At 43.1% G+C, this 18239-nt stretch overlaps 1 protein-coding gene across 9 annotated transcripts in view; it reads left to right on the top strand.

The window, feature by feature from the left end:
• The window catches only part of RFTN1 (raftlin, lipid raft linker 1), a 163645-nt gene that overhangs the window by 83843 nt on the left and 61563 nt on the right, over positions 1–18239 (top strand). For all 9 annotated transcript variants that reach the window (XM_029070774.1, XM_029070775.2, XM_029070772.1 and 6 more), the window contains exon 4: positions 13091–13199. In XM_029070774.1, the coding sequence (XP_028926607.1) occupies positions 13091–13199 (109 nt within the window). The remainder of the gene's footprint in view (positions 1–13090; positions 13200–18239) is intronic.

Here is an 18239-nt window from a genome sequence, read left to right as displayed (position 1 = left end):
CAACCTGTCTCCATGACTGCCTTCTCTTCCCGTCCCAGGCTTTCGTTATTCTAGTTCCCCCTTTCTATGTTATCACATCCCCTTTTGTTAGGTGTTCAGCATATATTATTAGCTATGAGAGCAAGCTGCAGCTCCTGTCAACTTGCCCCCCGCTGAGCCGTCCAAAATCATCAGCCTGTGAGTGACTCATCTGTGCCGGCTCAACAGCCCCAGTTGCATTAATTTATTCCTCCTATTTTTTTCCGTCTCCTTTTGGTGTGACACTCTTTTCTGGTGTGTTGAAGTTTCAAAATTCACTGTTAATTATTGTGTTTTCACTTTCCAGTCTAATGTGCCAGAGAGAAGCCACTTTCTCTCAAGTTAAGTGGGTTTTTTAGCCCTTTCCTATAAACTGTTTACCAAGATATTGGTCTTCTTGGGGAAGCTGTTTTTCTCTTTCCTGAATGGGACAGAAAGACAGTCGTGAATGAACATTGTCTCTCCATGGTGCTAGAGCGGTCTGAGATTTCTCTCTCTTAGATTTCCTCCCCTCAAAGCCAAGAAAGAATTGGCACGTATTATAAAGGCAATTTTATTTTTAGGGACAGTTGTTCAAACTGAGGGTTCAGGTGTCCATCAGAACCTTCAAACTTCATTCCCAATGGAAATTGGGGTTTTGTGTCCAACCTTCTATATGACTCATTCATTAAGTAGCAAGCTCTTGGAGGGTGATGTTGAGTCTTCTGTTGTACTCTCCCAAGTGTTTAGTACAGTACTTTGCATTTGATGATGCTAAGTGCAGCAGAACTGTGCCCTCCCAACATCCTCTACCATTTGGGGGATTTTGCCAGGTAGCAGCTGCAGCCACAAACACTGGCCACCTTTAGGATATCCAAAAGGTTTTGACTATTGTAACTGGGCTCTGAGTGGCTTTGCTGGAGCAGTGAGGAGCCTGAAAACTGCTCCTTCAGCCATTATATACTCTGATCACTTTCCTTATTTTATGTTTTTACCATTGAAACCTCTCCTTGTGTGTGTCCATTGACAAACCCCCTCCCTTTTAATCTTTGACTGTGAGTCCCTTGTGAGCCATTATTCATGGCTGAATAATTATACTTATACTCTTCTCTCGTGCTTAGTACAATGTTCTGAATACGTCAGGTGCTCAATAAGTAGTACTGCATGAATGAATATGGCTTTGTTCTACATCAGAAGACACATCTAGCTTCTCGAGCAGTTTCACCTGTCACCCATATAAACCATACAGAAATTTCAGAGGAGCCCTCTCCATCCCCCCCACTCAGTGGGTCTTCCCCCTTTCATTACCAGGAACTGCTAGTATAAAGGATTTGTATCAATTATAGTGAATCAGTGAAAGGGAAGAACAGAGAAAGCAACCTCTCTTGGTTCTCCTCCTATCTCTCCAGCCGCTCATTCTCGGTCTCTTTCGTGGGCTCCTCCTCTGCCTCCCACCTCCTGATTGTGGATGTCCCTCCAGGTTCAGTTTTGGATCCCCTTCTATTCTCCATCTACACTGACTCCCTTAGAGAACTCATTCACTCACATTGCTTTAGCTACCACCTCTATGGGGATGATTCCCAAATGACATCTGCAGCCCTGATCTCTCACCCTCTCTGCAGTCTCACATTTCCTCCTTCCTTCTAGACAGCTCTCCTCTAATGACCCTCCCTCACCACCAACTTAATATGTCTAAAGCAGAACTCCTTATCTTCCCACCCAAATCCTGACTTTCTCATCACTGTAGTCAGCACTACCATCCTTCCAGTCAGTCAGTCAATAAATACGAAATAGTCGTATTTATTGAATGCTCACTGTCTGCAGAGAGCACTGTACTAAGCACTTGGGAGAGTACAATATAACAGGCACATTCCCTGTCCTTCTTACAGCCCAGTAACCTTGGCAGTATCTTTGATTCCCCACTCTCATTTAACCCACATATTCAATCCATCACTAAATCCTGTCGATTAAACCTTCACAATGTCACTAAGATCTTTTTCCTCTCCATCCAAACTGCTACCTCGTTAATCCTCTCCTGTCTTGATTACTGTATCAACCTGCTTGCTGACCTCACTGCCTCCTGTCTTTCCACACCGCAGTCCATACTTCACTCTGCTGCCTGGATCATTTTTCTAGAGAAATGTTCAGATCATGTTTCTCCATTCCTCAGGAACCTCCAGTGGTTTCCCATTCACCTCCACAACAAACAGAAATTCTTTTCCTTCGACTTTAAAGCACTCAATCACCTTGCCCCATCCTATCGCACCTTGACACTCTCCTACTACAAACCAACCCACACACTTCACTCCTCTAATGCCAGCCTTCTCACTCCACCTTGATTTCGTCTATCTCCTCACAGACTTCTCATCCATGTCCTGCTACTGGCCTGGAATGCTGTCCCTCTTCATATCTGACAGAAAATTATTCTCTCTACCTTCAAAGCCTTATTGAAGGCACTTCTTCTCCAAGAGGCCTTCCTTGATTGAGCCCTCCTTTCCTCTTCTCCCAGTCCCTTCTGTGTCTCCCTGACTTGCTGCCTTTATTCCTTCTCCCTCCCAGCCCCACAGCACTTATGTACATATCTGTAATTTTATTTATATTAATGCCTGTCTCCCTCTCTAGACTGTAAACTCACTATTATCAGGAAACGTGTCTTTGTTGTTTTATTGTACACTCTCAAACGCTTAGTACAGTGCTCTGCACAAAGTAAGCGCTTAATAAATAAGATTGACTGACTGACAACCTGAAAAGTGACACCCTTGAGGAGAGCAATAATAAAAGGCTCACTTGAAAATAACCAAAAATGGAGCTGATGGGATAGGAAAACTTTATAAATTTACCTCTTTGTGAATGAACATGGATCCTTCCTGCCTTGGACCTCCAGAAAAATCTCTAAGCAACCACTGTAGTAGAGAACCTTACTCCGTAGGTTTTCTTAAATATTTTTATGTGAATTCCTCCAATGGCACTTATCTCTCTGATTTCAGCCAATCCTTTGGTAACTAGGTTCACATTTTTCCTTCACTTTACATCACCTGTTAATATAAAAGCAGATTTGTTTAAGTAACACATCTAACTAGGCATGCAATATTATTAATTGCATCTGTACCATACTTACTAATTGTATTGGACCTTTCAGGCTATGAGAAGGTACTAAAAGGAGTATGTCATTATGAGAAAATTTTAGGGAAGATCCTTTGTATTCATTTCCCAGTCTTTGTGAGGCTTGAATTTCCTCAGTGGCCACCCTGAAAAGGACAGGGACCTTTATTGATCCTTTACATAAATGTTGAAGTACTTATGCTATCCAGCTGCTCTTGATTTATCTACGATGAAAGGAGGTCTTACCACCGGTGGCTGACAGAAATTGATAAATGGTTTGAAGAGCTTTGATTTCATTGTGGCTTTGGTCTCTGATTTTTCCTGAGTAGTTAATGCCCATATTTGATAGTTGTGCTTGTCCCTTAGTGATGGCTCCCTTATTACAATTCTTTGGGCTGGAAATGGGACACATTGCTCCTTTGTTTATGGGAGGTGGCAGGTTTCACCTAGTCTATCTTTCTAATTGTAGGTAAGGAAGTAGTAGGGGGGAAAATGTTTGTGAAGCTTTTTTTTCCTTTCTCCAAATCCTTTGCACAACTCAAGCGTGATCTCCCTAAAATCTCACCTGCTCCTCTCCAAACCCCGCCCCCTTACCCTCTCAAATTCCCCCTGTATTCCCTTCAGTAACTCAAAATTAGATCTCTCACCTTCTCTCTAAATCTACCCCCTCCATCTTTTGCTTCTGACCCCATCCTTTCATACCTTTTTAAAACACTCTCCCCATCCCTTCCCTCCTTGACTGCCATCTTAAACTGTTTACTTTCCAGTGCCTTTTTCTCCACTGCTTTCAAACAGGCTAACCTATCCTCAACTTAAAAAAAAACCCTCCCTTGACCTCACGCCTTTCTCCAGTAATCACCCCATCTCCCTCCTACCATTCCACTTCAAACGTCTTGAGGGAGTTGTCTACATCCACTGTTTCAAGTTCTTCTCCGATTCCTTTCTTGATCCCCTCCAGTCTCCCCCTTCATCCCCCACCCCACCCCCTTCACTCCATGGCTTCCTCCCCCTTCATTCCAAGGAAATAGCCTTTTCTAAGGTGACCAAAGACCTTCTTTGCACCACATATGATGGTCTCTTCACTATCCAAATCTTCCTAGACCTCTCAGCTGCCTATGATACTTAAGACCACCCCCTTCTCCTGGAAACTTTATCCAACCTTGGCTTCACTGACACTGTCTTCTCTTGGTTCTGCTTCTCTCTCTCCAACCTCTCTAAGTTTCCTTTGCTGGCTTCCCCTCTGCCTCACACCCTCTGACACTGGGAGTCCCTCAAGGCTCAGTTCTAGGTCCCCTTCTATTCTCCATCCACACCCACTCCCTTGGAGAATTTATTTGCTTTATGGCTTCAACTACCACCTCCATGCAGATGATTCCCAAATCTACAATTTCAGCCCCAACCACTCTCTTTCCCTGCAGTCTCACATTTCTTCTTGCCTTCAGGACATTTTTGTCTGCATGGATGTCCTGCTTACTCCTTAAATTAAACATGTCCAAAACTGAACTCCTTTATCTCCCATCAAACCCTGTCCCTTCCCACAGTCACCTTCTTTCCCATCACTGTAGTCAATACAGTGATAGCCGCCCTATCTCACAAATGCATAACCTTAACATTGTCCTGAGCTCGTCCCTCTGATTCCACCCACATAGTCAATCTGTCACCAAATCCTGTCAGTTCTACCTTCACAACACTGCTAAAATCCACTCTTTCCTCTCCATCCAAACTGCTACTTAGCTGATCCAAGAACATATCCTATCCCATCTTGATTACCACATCTGCTTCCTCCATGATCTGCTGGCTTGCTGTCTCTCCCCACTCCAGTCCATACTGCACTCTGCTAAGCAGATCACTCTTCTAAAAAAAATTCAGTCCATGTCTCTCCACTCCTCAAGGACCTCCGATGGCTATCCATCCACCACCACATCAAACAGAAACTCCTTGCCATCAGCTTTAAAACACTCTCAGCTTGCCCCATCCAATCTCTTCTCGTGATCTCCTATTACAGTCCAGTCCACATACTTCTCTGCTCTAGTGCCAGCTTACTCACTGTGTCCCAATCTCATCTATCTCTCTGCCAACCTCTTTCCCATGTCCTCTCCCTAGACTAGAACCCCCTCCCCCTCCATATACGCCAAACCCCCGCTCTCTCCATCTTCAAAACATTATTAAGGTCACATCTCCAAGAGGCCTTTCCTGATCAAGCCCTCTTTCCCTGGATCGTTCTCCCTTCTGCATCACCTATGGACTTGGATCTGTGTCATTTGGGCATTTGAACCTCCCCACCCTCAACCCCACAACACTTATGTACTGTCTTTAAATTATGTATTACAAATTCATATTAATGTCTGTCTTTCCATCTAGACTGTAAACTTGTTGCAAGCAGGGAACATGTCTGCTAATTTTGTTGTACTCTCTGATGCACTCAGTACAGTGCTCTGTATATAGTAAGAGCTCAACAAATATCACTGATTGACAACTCCTGCAGTTTACGTTACGGACAGTGATCAGTTTATGGGTGTGGCACTTTATTTTTGTGGATTTTTTTTTTAGCATTCCAGTTGCTTTCCTCATGCTAGGGAACTAAGCTTGTTCAAGATTTTTATTTGATAGACATAAGATGGCTCTTGGGGTGGAGGAGTGTGAGGGAAGGTTGGTTGGAGGAGAGTTGGATGGCAGTCTTTTTGGCCTGATAAATTTTGGAGGAACAGAAATGGTTCAATGTTTCAATCCAGTCTGGGAAAACCCTCCCTGCTTTTGGTTGTCAAGGTATTATGTGAGACTCCTCTCTTTTAGAATCAGAAGAGGAGCCTGGGGTGGAACTGAATTTACTGGAGCAGGAAAATACCCTTTTTACAGTTTGCAAATGTGGTTGCGTGGTTGACTCTGATATTTCCTAGAAAACACACTTGAATTTTCTCCCTGTTACCAGAGATAAGCCTGCTGTTTTGTCAATGGTCAATTAGTGCCTCAGCAATCAGAAAAGCTCCTGGTAATTCCAGTTTGTGTTTTTTGCCTTCTTTTTCTGATTATTCACAAATGAGGCAAAAAATAACTCTGTTGATAAAATATGCATTCCTTCCTCTTTCTTTCCCAGAGTCACACACATTTAAACTGTTTGAAATCATGGGAAAATGAAGACATTGTTTAAACTCAGTGGCTTTGAGGGTGTCAGAGGGATTTATGGTTTGAAGTGAGAGCTGTTAGACATTTGTTATTTGAAATATTTTATAATAAACTTGAATGGAGCAGTTCTTTTTCAGAAGCCCTCCAACATACGGGTCTAATAGGCTAAAAGTGAATATTCACTATCGAATAAGCTCTTTGAACAGCTGGCTGCCAGGACCCCATTGGGGAATCAAAAATGCTAACGGTCAACTTGCTTGCATACTCATAAGTGTGCTGATCGCTTTAAATATTTCAAGTGACATGACCTTTCAGAGAACAGTAATTCCTTGAAATTAAGCCATTAATAGCAGCAGAGCAAAAGGCTGTGTCTGCAGCCAGACCTAACCTTCTGTCAGGGCCACAGCAGAGCCTTAGGAAGCCCAGTGAAAGGAGAGGGCAACTGCAATGTGGAGTCACCCGTCCCTCATCCCTCGCTGTGTTGAGGTTGTCTGTGTTTGCATTGTGCATGATGTTGATACACAGGCCAGTTGTGGGAAACTCCTTTCATGTTGACAGACTGGCATTTCTTTTATTTGGGTGAAAAAGATTTCTTTTACTCACATAATCGACTCCACTGCACAATTCACCTCCGCCCCTGATTTTTGAAGAGGAAATAGAAGATTATTTTTGTAAGCAGTGATGGTGGTGCCCTAGGGTAGGAGGAGGAGAAGTGTCAGAATGCACTAACTCCACAGGTGCAGCTTCAAGCTAGGCAGAAGGAGTTTCTTCACTGAGTTGTGAGAACTCCAGGGTGAGAAGAGGAAAAGGGAATGGGGGGAGGTTCATTCACTGACTGCCTACTGTATGCAGAACTTGGGAGAATGCAACAGAAATAAGAGAGGTACCCCTTTGCCTTTCTCTTCCTTCTCCCCTCCTTTCTTCCTCCTTTTAATTCTTCTCCTCCTCCCCTTTCCCAATATTTAATTCTTACATAAACCCATGTAATAGCCCTTCTCCTAATTAGTGGATTCTGAAAATTTTGCCAAAAAGTGGTACAGTTATGTGAGTGATTAAGGTATCTTGCATTTTGAAACTCCCTGTGTTATTTTTGTGTGGCCCATCAGAACATTTATAAGTATGCTCTGTGAGGATCAAGTCAGTATTTCTACTAGGAAAGGGCAATTTTCAAGGCCCAAGTGCTTTTTAGGGGAGATTGTACTGAAGAGGCTAGTTTGGTCAGACCACTTTCGTGATTAGAAAATGTTTCTTTTCCATCTGCCTTTTTTCCCCATTACTGTCATGTTTTTGCTCTCTTTACTCTGCTGAAACTACATTCTCTAAGTTCTCCAATAATCTTCTCAGAACCAAGTCCAATGGGCTAAACTCTGTTCTAATTCTCCCTGACCTTTGATGATGACGATGATGATAGTATGTATTAGGCACTAAGTGCCAAGCAATGTGCAAAGCACTGGGGTAGATACAAGATACTCGAGCTGGTCACAGACCTTGTACCATTTAAGGTTTGCAGTCTAAGGAGGAAGAACAATACATAATTTCCATTTTACAGGTGAGGAAACTGAGGCACAGCAAAGTTAAATTACCTGCCCGAGGTCACACAGAAGGCAAAGGCGGGACTACAGCCTGGAACTGCTGACTCCGAGGCCAGCGTTCTTGATGCTCTGGGCGGGGAGAACATCAAGCCTTTGCAGACTTGTGGATGCTGCAGAGTTGCTGGGGAGGCTGAGGAGGAGGGTACAGGCGATGGGGAGGATTAGTAAGGGATGCAAGTGGGACACCAGCAGCACGAGCAACCCACTCTGGAGCAACAGCATAGATGGTGGCTGGTGTTGCTGCTGTCCTATTTTTGTTCCCTTCTAACAGATAGATGCTTCAGTGTGCTGCTCACCGCTCTCTCCTCTCTGACATAGCTTGGTTTTGCTGACACAGTACTCATCGAGTTCTCCTACTTCTGTACTCCTCAGTTTCATCTGGACTCCTTTTTTACTTCTCACCATTGATTAACCAATCATCATCACCATCAGTGATATTTATTGAGCACTTACTGTATGCAGAGCACTATCCTAAGTGCTTGGGAGAGTATATTTCAACAGGGTTGGAAAACGTGATACCTGCCCGCAAGGAGTTTATGGTCTACAAGGGGAGGTAGACACTGAAATAAATAAGCAATATGTACATAAGTGCTCTGAGGCCATGGGCAAGGTGAATATCCAGTGCTTAAGGGGTACAGATCTAAGTGCATAGGTGATACAGAAGGGAGAGGAAGTAGGGGAAACAAGGTCTAAGTTGACCCCATTGAACTGTGGCTGTCCTGTGAGGGTCTGTTTTGTTTCCCCCTACACTTCTTGCTTCCCAATCACTCTCTGAGAACCTCAGCCACTATCTTTACCATTATTATTATTGTACCTTTAGGAGGTTGAATCAAGCATCTAGCTCTCTAGCCTGTCCTCTCTTCCACTATTCAGCCTTGCATTTCTTCTTGCCTCCACTACATCTCAAACTCAATATGTCTTAATATGATTTCTCCATCTTCCCCCTGTAAACTCACTCGTCCTCAGTCAATCAGCCCATCAAATTTATCGAGCACTAGCTGTCTGCAGGGCACTCTCTTCAGCGCTTGGGAGAGTACAGCACAACAATATAACAGACTCATTCCTTGCCCACAACGAGCTCCTAACATTCCCATCTCTGCCAGTAACAACACTATACTCTCTGCCCCTGAAGCCCAGAACCCTGTTCTCATGCTTGACTCCTCATCCTTTCAGTACTCGTTTCAATACATGCTAGGTCCTTTCGGTTCTTTCTCCACAACATTTCCAACATTCGTCCCATCCCCTCCATGCAAACAACCACCACCTTGGCTCAGTCCTACTACAATTAGACTGTTGATGTAGTCTCTTCACTGGATTCCCAGTCTCCAACCTCGAAGAGAAGGAGTTGGAGAGAGTTAGTGGTCTCTATCCCTGCAACCAACTAGTGTGGCTTAATGGCAAGAGCCCGGGGTGGGAGTCAGAGGTCATGGGTTTGAATCCCGGCTCTGCCACTTGTCAGCTGTGTGACTGTGGGCAAGTCACTTCACTTCTCTGTGCCTTAGTTCCCTCATCTGTAAAATGGGGATTAAGACTGTGAGACTTATGTGGAACCACCTGATTACCCTGTATCTGCTCCAGTGCTTAGAACAGTGTTCTGCACATAGTAAGCGCTTAACAAATACCAACATTATTATTATTTTTGTAGGCATTGGTGGTGGCAGGACATCCTGGAGTAGGAAGAGAAGGGTCAAAATATGCTAACACCTCAGATACACGCTCTTGCTGCTGGGGGTTTCTTCACTGAGGCAAGCAAACTCCAGAGTAAAAACGGTTTGGGGTGGGCAGGTTTACTATCTGCAGGAACCCCAGAAACAGGGATCTAGACTTCTATAGGGAAGCCAGCTTGTGGCCCAAGAGACCCAGCTGCTGGGTCGAGGGGCAAAGCAGATATGATTCCTTCTGCCACTTCCTCTGTGCAGGGCATTATAGACAGGACCAATTTTAGGGCCTTTTATGAACCGACCATGAATTTACAGGCTGAGTGGTGAGAGATTTTACCTGCACAAAGCTGGAGTTGTGGAAGCACCAGAGTGGCTTGTTTGTGTATTGAAAAGTTAGAATTGTAGAGAGGATTAGTAAATGTGTAGGAATTCATTGTTAGAGATTGTGTGCCTTCCACAGGCAGCATTTTTTATGTCAAAACAGGGCTTCTGCTGAGTGTTTCTTCACATTATTGAAAAGTATGGATGCTAGGTCGAAAGATCAATAAAGGGCAAGTTGCTTGACATTTTATTTCTAGATGATCTAGGAGGTTAATGCAGTTGCCTGCAGATTTGAACATTAATCTCTTACTCTCCAGAAATGTCATTTTATGTACAACTTGGTCTTTCTCACTAAATTTCATCGCTTTGTTCTTCAAGTAGACACTATCGCGATATCAGTCCAATTAGTGACTTCTTTTTGGACTAACTTCTTAATCCTCGTTCATATTTAGGTTGTCCCCCACTCCCAAGGGGAAGCAAAAGTCGAGATGCAGCCTATGGTGTATTTATAGCTGTATTTTTTTAAATTATGCTTAAAAACATGTTTGCTCTTTCCCCTAATTGACCCACTCATGTGTTTCAGTATTTTTTAAAACTCTTTTTCCCTACTCCCCTACTCTTTTTCCCTAATTCTATAGGGAAGTCAGCTTGTGGCCCAAGAGGCCCCATTTCCTTTCCCTTTGTCTGCCAGCTTCTTCTCACCCGAGGTTCCTGGGGACTTGGTTTCCTGTCCTTTGGTCTGTCCACTCTTTTAACCCCTGTTCTTGGTATACAGGTGGAAGAATTATCCTGGAAAGAGAAAGACACAAACATTAGCTCTGTCTGCAAGAAACTGTGGTCTGCACCCTGGGTATCTTAAAGGGACAGCACTAACCCAATTCCTATGTGGGCAAATTCCCTACCTGATGACCACACACCTTGCCGATAGACGAGAAGCTTTACTGCTCTGAACCTGGGACTGTGGAGCCCTTTTACATTTCCCCTATCCATCATGGGGTTCACAGGCACAATTTAAAGGGGTCCAAATGCCCTCTTTGAGTGACAGTCAGGAGGAGGCTATTGTCAACCAAAATATCTAGGAACGACTATACGAGTAGTGAAATAATCTTTTATTCTCGTTTGGACCGTACAGCCAATATATTTCATTCCCAGTGTGGTATTCTACAGAGTTAATTATGTGATGCAGTTGTAACAGAGGCCAAGTTGCTTATTCTCGCTCTCAAAATGAATTGTAAATACCATGAAGTGTTCCAGGAATAATGACTTTACACTCCGTGCACTTGGTCCATGCTGAGTGGTACTGTTGCTGCTATTGGTTTAGCAAATCCTCAGAGATTTTAACTCTTTTCCTTTTTGACTCCTTTCCTGGAACAATACTATGAATCTGTTAAGTGGTGGTGTGTTCCCTTATGCTTGAGTAAAAAGACTGGTGTTTTTAGCATAGCTTGGCACACAGTAAGCACTCAATAAATACCACTGATTGACTGACTAATTGAGTTCCATTTTTTAGTTTTTTTCACCATAGTAAATCAGCTCATGTGTGGTAAAATATGAATTTTGTCCCCAGAAAAATCTAAGGCCTAATATGACAAGTGGCTATGAAATTCTCCTGTTACAGCATCTTCTAGAAACAATCAATCGGTGGTATTTATTGATCCCATACTGAATACAAAGCACCGTAGTGCTTGATAAAGTGCAAAAAAAACAAGAGGTTCATACCCTGACCTCAAGGATTTTACAATCTAGTTGGGATGGCGAATAGAAATGATTTACAAATAGCAGGACCAGAGGCAACGATGGGAGTAGAATAGGTAATACAAATATGTCATGGTAAGGTAACTGAATAAATAATTGACTATACCACTATTCATATATTTACATAAAAGTATATAACTGATAATCTTTGTGTCTGTGATATTTAGTTGACTATATGCAATGTCTTGCTAAATATCAGGAAGATGACCTAGAAATCACAAAATGCTAAATAAATAAAAATAATATTTGTGTCCTGTATCTTATGCAATTTATTTTCAAAAGCCTTGCTGTTCATAATTCAGCATCCTACTTGTTCAAACCTTATGCTAGATGAAAGGAGAAAACTTGACTATCCTAACTCCTATCAACTTTCCTATGCACATAGACTCAGGGATTTGATCGGTTTGCAGTCACTTTCTTCTTTCCATTGTCATCTGATTGCTTTCTTCCAAATACTCAGGGAAATATATTGGTGTGGAAATGAGAAACTGATCCCATGAAGGTTTGTTTACTGCACCTCAGTTTTGCACAGATATTCAAAGGAATTTTACTAGTGGGATTTATTTCAGAAACTCCAGTTAGATTTGAAAGTATGTCTATATTTAATGTATTTAACCACAAGGTAAATATTCATTTTACGGAGCTCAGCCAGGGCAGTGCTGGTCAAGGGTTTTCCTGGGCACAGAAGGTGGTAGGGCTCTCCTCCAGAGTTTCCTTCTATACTCACCCTTCAAGGCATGCTTATGTGTAACCTGAAGCCAAGATCCCACCAGCTTACATGGATGCTGGGAGAGGAGAAGTTTAGGAACAATCTTCCAAATTAGCATGGGTTAGTGAACTGGCTATGCCACTTTTTTTTTTTCAATGGCATTTGTTTAGCATTTACTATGTGCCAGACATTGTATTAAGTGCTGGGATATAAACAAGCTAATCAGACTGGACACAGTCCATGTCCCACATGGGGCTTACAGTCTAAACCCCCATTTTACAGATGAGGTAACTGAGTCGAAGTGAAGTGATTTGCTCAAAATCACACAGCAGACAAGTGATGGAGCTAGGATTAGAACCCAAGTCCTTCTGACTCCCAGGCCCGTGCTCTTTCCACCAGGCCATGCAGCTCCTACTAGGTCAGTTGCCTAGGGAGATATTCCTTGGATTCCACTTGCTTTCATCCAGCTAGGACAGGGAGAACTGCCACATGGTGGCTCAGGGTCCATGAATTTCAATGGGGCAGCAGTTCTTTCCCAGAAGAATCCCAGTAGAGCCTGAGGTTTCATGACTTGCCCACCAGCTTTGTTTACTGGTAGTCTACAACTTGAAAAACCTTCTGGTGCATCGAAATACTTTTTTAGGCAGTTGAAAGTGTAATGTGGAGTTGTGAGAATTCTTGACCATCGATCATTGTGTTTTGGGATGGATCTTTTGTGGCAATTAATAGTTCTGTGGGAGTAGCCAAAAAAACCCCAAAAAATCCCCACAAAAAACCAGTTCCCTTTCTAATCGCATCAAGGCTGAGCATGTGTGTTTTTATCTCTCTAGGTCTCAGAAAACTGATTATCACAATGAAGGGTACATCTTGGAGTTAGAATGCTGCTCATCCTTAGACCACCTGGCAGGCCAAAAAATCATCCCGGATTTCATTAAGAAGGTAAGTAATGAAGGTGAAGACCAATCCATGGATAAGCTTTCCTAGGCAAGGCTGGTGGTTTCCAAAAAAGGCATAATGACTTGTGGGAAAATGCAACATTCTTACTCACCCCATAAGGCTCCTCATTTCCAGCTTGGACCATGAGGGACTGGGGGCACATTCTGGCCCTGGGACTGGCCATACCTCTCTAAGAACTAGAGACTGGGAAAACCCTAGAACTACAGTAGACAGACCCTTGCAATCCTGTCCCTGGTAAGGACAGGCGCTGAGAGAGATTGTTCATCTCCCTGGAGCAATCTGAAAAAACCAAACCCATCCCTACCCAAGGAGGGCTTGGAGTGTATCCAGAGTAAATGTAAGGGTAAACATGCACGCACATTCTTGGGCTGGAAGAACCTCAGTGAAGAAGTGCTCTGGGTATTAAGGGGAACCATTGAGAGAGGTCTGCTCTGTTCCCTGGGGAGTGGACAGCAGACACCTTGGCCCACTCCCTCAGCATGGAGTGATTTAGGCTCAACCAAGGCCTTGGGGCAAGGAAGGAGTGTTTTCATTTGTCTGTCAGGAAGTGGGATTGCCGATACCTCCAGCATAAACCATTTTCCAAACTCTTTAAGATCAAGTTTAGTTCACATTACTGGAAATGAGGAGAGCCAAGCCTGCTGTGACTGGGTTATCTTTGACAAGTATATATCTAATTGTTTTGGACACCTGGACTTTTCACATTAACCTAATATACAGATCATTGACTTTCCTCAGTAGTCATGAAACACTTTAAATTGTTCTTCCGACTTGGCCTTTATCCAGGGTTTCTCACTCAGGGGACTACTTCACTGCTACTCACCCACTAAGCTCTCTCAGAATCCCCAGGAGATAGAAGTAGGTCTGCTTACCTCATTGGCAGGAGGAAAACTCAGGTTTGGTCAGGTTGAATGACTTGTCTAAGAGGACATGGTGAGTCAGTATTGGAAGAGGAACAGAAAACTTGAGTTTTCAGTCTCTCCTCCCAATGCTGCTTTGGGTGAGAAAAGCATTCATGTTTTCATTTCAAAGGCTTAATAATGAATAACGTGATCCCTAACTATTTCTTCATCGTGGTGACACTAGTTAATTGCCACTCTGTTATGAGAAAACGATCCCATTCAGTGCGGTTCACTGCTGTAGCTTGCAGCCATTACTTTTTATCTAGGTCATTATTTAAAATAATAACTTGTGGTTCCATGACGAGTAGAGTTCTCTTGAGATGAGATAATTAACTCATTCTGTCACTGAACCATGTGTGCTTGGACTGTTCTCTGAACAGCAGAATTCAGCTAAAAGCCACTAGGTTTTTCTTCCCTTTGTGAGCCATAAGCATTATTTTTCCCAGCAAATGTTTTCAATTAGCTGAGCTGAATTCTTGACTAACAGAAATGGAGAGAGGTTCATTATTTCTCAGGATTTGGAAAAATGAACTCATTGGTGTTTGTGTCATGTAAAATTAGTACTTCATAATTCTCCGCACGCCCCCCCCCCCCCCGATCCCAATTTTTCACAAAATAGAGTGGTGTTAAAAATGTATCTAGGTGGGGCCGAGCAATTTACCCTTGCTGCTCTCTACAGCACAATATTTAGCTGCAGAGGGAACTGGTAGAATTAACCCTGGTTTACTGCATCTTGTGGCTCACTGTTCATATCCTGCTGTGTTCTACGGTAAAGGCTCTTCATGCAGATTGCTTAATGTGGGCCACAGAGTCTTTAAAATGTGCACACACTTGGAATGATTTCTTGAATATAGCTGTGAGTCTTGGAGGAGAATTCTTAAGAGAAGAAGCATTGCAAGGAGAGGAGATTCCTGAATACACAACTCCATCTCCAAAGTTCTACTAATTGGAGCCTAGCTGGAACATGGGTTGCCTGATTCCCTGGTGCTGCAGTGCAGTGACTGGTCAACTGTAGATGGCTTCTGAGAGTGTTCCATGAGATCTTAGGGACGGTGGGTGGGGCAGACAGAAGAAGAATAAAATAGTCTGAAAATTTAGCTTCCAGTGATATTCATCAATGGTCTTTTCAGGCATCTTAATTTAAATCATCTGATGTATGCTCAGGGAGGTTTATTTGATCTCTGACCCAAAATTTTACTCTCAAAATGAAAATATAAAACGGCGTGCTAAACCCATTCATTATAGTTGGCACATGCTCATTGCCAGTAAAGACTTATTTGATGGAAGCAGTGTGGCCTAATGGAGAGATTATGGACCTGGGAGTCAAAAAAACTTGTATTCTAATCTGAGCTCCACCATTTGCCTACTGTGTGACCTTGGGAAAATTGCTTAACTTCTCTGTTTCTGTATCCTTATCTGTAAAATGTGGATTACATACCTGTTTTCCCTCCCACTTAGCCCCAAGCTGGATGGGGACTGTGTCCAACCTGATTATCTTGTATTTACCTCAGTGCTTAGAATAGTGCTTGGCACATAGTAAGCACTTAGCATATCAATTCTTATAATCCAACCGGGCTTTTAGAGGCAGATTCTGTTTCTTTACGATGTGACTCTTTCGTAGTTTGTGGTGGAGTCAGAGATCCCTTGCCCGGCCCAAGAGGGTGAAAAATTTAATAATTATAAACTTAGTAAATCAATCCAGGAAAGGCAAGACAAAGGTAAGGCTTGTGCCTTATTCCTGTGTTGAAAGCCATTGATCACATTAAAAATGTGTTGCCTGAATACCAGAAGAATTCATTGTTCTTTTGGTGGAAGAAGAATGATTTTCAGGGGAAAAAAAGATAGTTTCTGTTACTTACTGACAAGAGTTGAACCTAGATAATTTTCTGTAGGGAACACCAAGGGCTTCCGATGAAAGAGAAAGACAGGACATCAGAAATCCCCTAAAATTTACTTGCTATATATACATGACTCATCATTTACTTTATGACTGATTGTTGAGTGTATAGATCCTCATTTCTACAGGTTCATCACAGAATCTAATTGTAATTAGGGAAAACCAGTAATTCAGAGTGAGATAGAAATTATCCCAAAAAGCCCCCAAACCCAAAAACCTTTCCAAATAAGTTGCTGAGGCCATAAAATCATTTAGGGAAGATGAGACATGAAGAGAAATGGGGAGAGTTGGAATGGCTAGAGGGGCCTTCCCTCAGAGGGATTCAAGTGTCGATCAGGACATACCATTTTTTCCTCTGAAGGCCACAGTGTCTCCTTGTTATGCCCAATGAAATGAGAGCCCTTGGTCATGGGCTTCAGCTATAAAGAACTGGCTCTCCCTTCCCTTCCCTGCTCTTTGCACTTGTGGGCTCATGTTCACCCATGCAAATCTGCACTGTTTGTTTGGACAATGACTCCGAGCCTGGTTCTGTCCAGGTAGAGGGTTTGTACTCTAGGGAGCAATGGGATAGGGGACTGATTGACTTCCTTCTAGGCCAGCTAATAGGACAAACATGTCCTGAGTTCAAGACTCATCACCCTAGACCTGTTTCCTCTTCTAATCTGCTGCAAAAGAACCTTCTCCACAGCTCAGCGGGCCAGAACCCTTTACCTCTAGCTGTCACACTCTTCTTTTTGTTAATGAACTTGTCTCACCACCCTCCCATGGTTTCCTTGGTGGGCTTGTTAAGTATGCCATTATATTTTAATATCTACCCACGGGAATAGAACATGTCAATGTAATCATTAGGTCTTTATAGTTTCAAGTGATCTCTGTGATACATGGTCTTTTTTCTTCTTTTCTGGGCCCCAGTGTTCAGCACACATATCACATGAAATGATAAAATAGAGATTTGTGGTCACAAGGAAAAAAGCACTCAGGATCCTTAAAATGCCGTTTGGAGGTCCACGAAACAGAAAAGCTTGGTTATGGGCTCAGCGGGAAGTCTTTGGGTTGTCATGCATGCTTTCCACCAGGATCTCTTTAGAGAGATTGCCCCCACAGCTGAGGAAATTGAAACAATTACAGAAATGGGTGCAGCAGACAAAAGGCTGCTGGGGAACCAGCAAGAAAACCAAATGGGAGATGGCAGATGTGAGACAGTGTCTGGGTTAAGAATAATGTTTTTATTTAGCACAATGTCTTTTACTGTCACTGGGGGGTTATTCTCTAGAGCAGCTCTGAAGGTAAGACAGTCAACCATTCTTGACCCACTGAGGCACAATCACCTTTTTCCAAGGTCCAAGGACAAGTAGGGGCAGGACCTGGATTAGGACTAAAACCTCAGAGCCTGAGTTATTAGGACACCCAAGTAGATGACAGAAACAGATGTGAGATTTCAGAGGAGAGAAGTGAGAGTTAGCAAGCTAGACTGGGAAGTCATCTGCATAGAGGTGGTAGTCTAGGCTCTGAGAGCAGAAGATGAGTTCCTCAAGTGAGGGAATGCAGATTGAGAAAAGAAGGTGAACCAGGACAGGGCCTTGAGGATATCCATAGGTAGAGATTGGAGAGCTGAGGAAGAGCCAGTGGAAGAAACTGAGAAGCAGTGAACAGAGAGGCAAGTGGAAAACCAGGAGAGAACTGTGTTAGAAAAACCAAAGTTAAGTAGTGTTTCCAGGGGAACGGAATGGTCCATAATGGCAAAGAGATTGAATAGGTTAGGACAGAGTTGAGTTCATTCGATTTGGCAAAAGGAAATTCTTGGAGTCAGCAGTCTCAGGGTAGTGAAGGGGAGAAAAGACAGATTTTAGATGGTGGATAAGGGAGTTGGAGGATAAGAAATGGAGGCAGCAGGCATGTACAAACCTTAAACTCCCCAAGGGCAAGGATCATGTCTGAACTTTGTTATATTAATAGTAATGATGGTATTTGTTAAGCACTTACTTTGTGCCAAGCATTCTTCTAAATGTTGTGATAGATACAGGGTAATGAAGGTGGACAGGGTTGATTTTGACAGCAGATTGGAGATCTCTTCAAAGACCATGGAGGCGGTTTGGTTGGGAGGAAGCTGGGATGATTTGTAGTTCATGCCTGATGATGTAGATTTTATCAACCAGGTAGGTGGCAAGGTGATTAGAGAGAGAAAGAGGGAAGGCAGGCACACTGGGAGTTAAAGATCCGGAA

The sequence above is a fragment of the Ornithorhynchus anatinus genome, chromosome 8 (genome assembly GCF_004115215.2).
Source record: "Ornithorhynchus anatinus isolate Pmale09 chromosome 8, mOrnAna1.pri.v4, whole genome shotgun sequence".
NCBI classification, from domain to species: domain Eukaryota; kingdom Metazoa; phylum Chordata; class Mammalia; order Monotremata; family Ornithorhynchidae; genus Ornithorhynchus; species Ornithorhynchus anatinus.
This window is presented reverse-complemented; position numbering and strand designations above follow the sequence as displayed.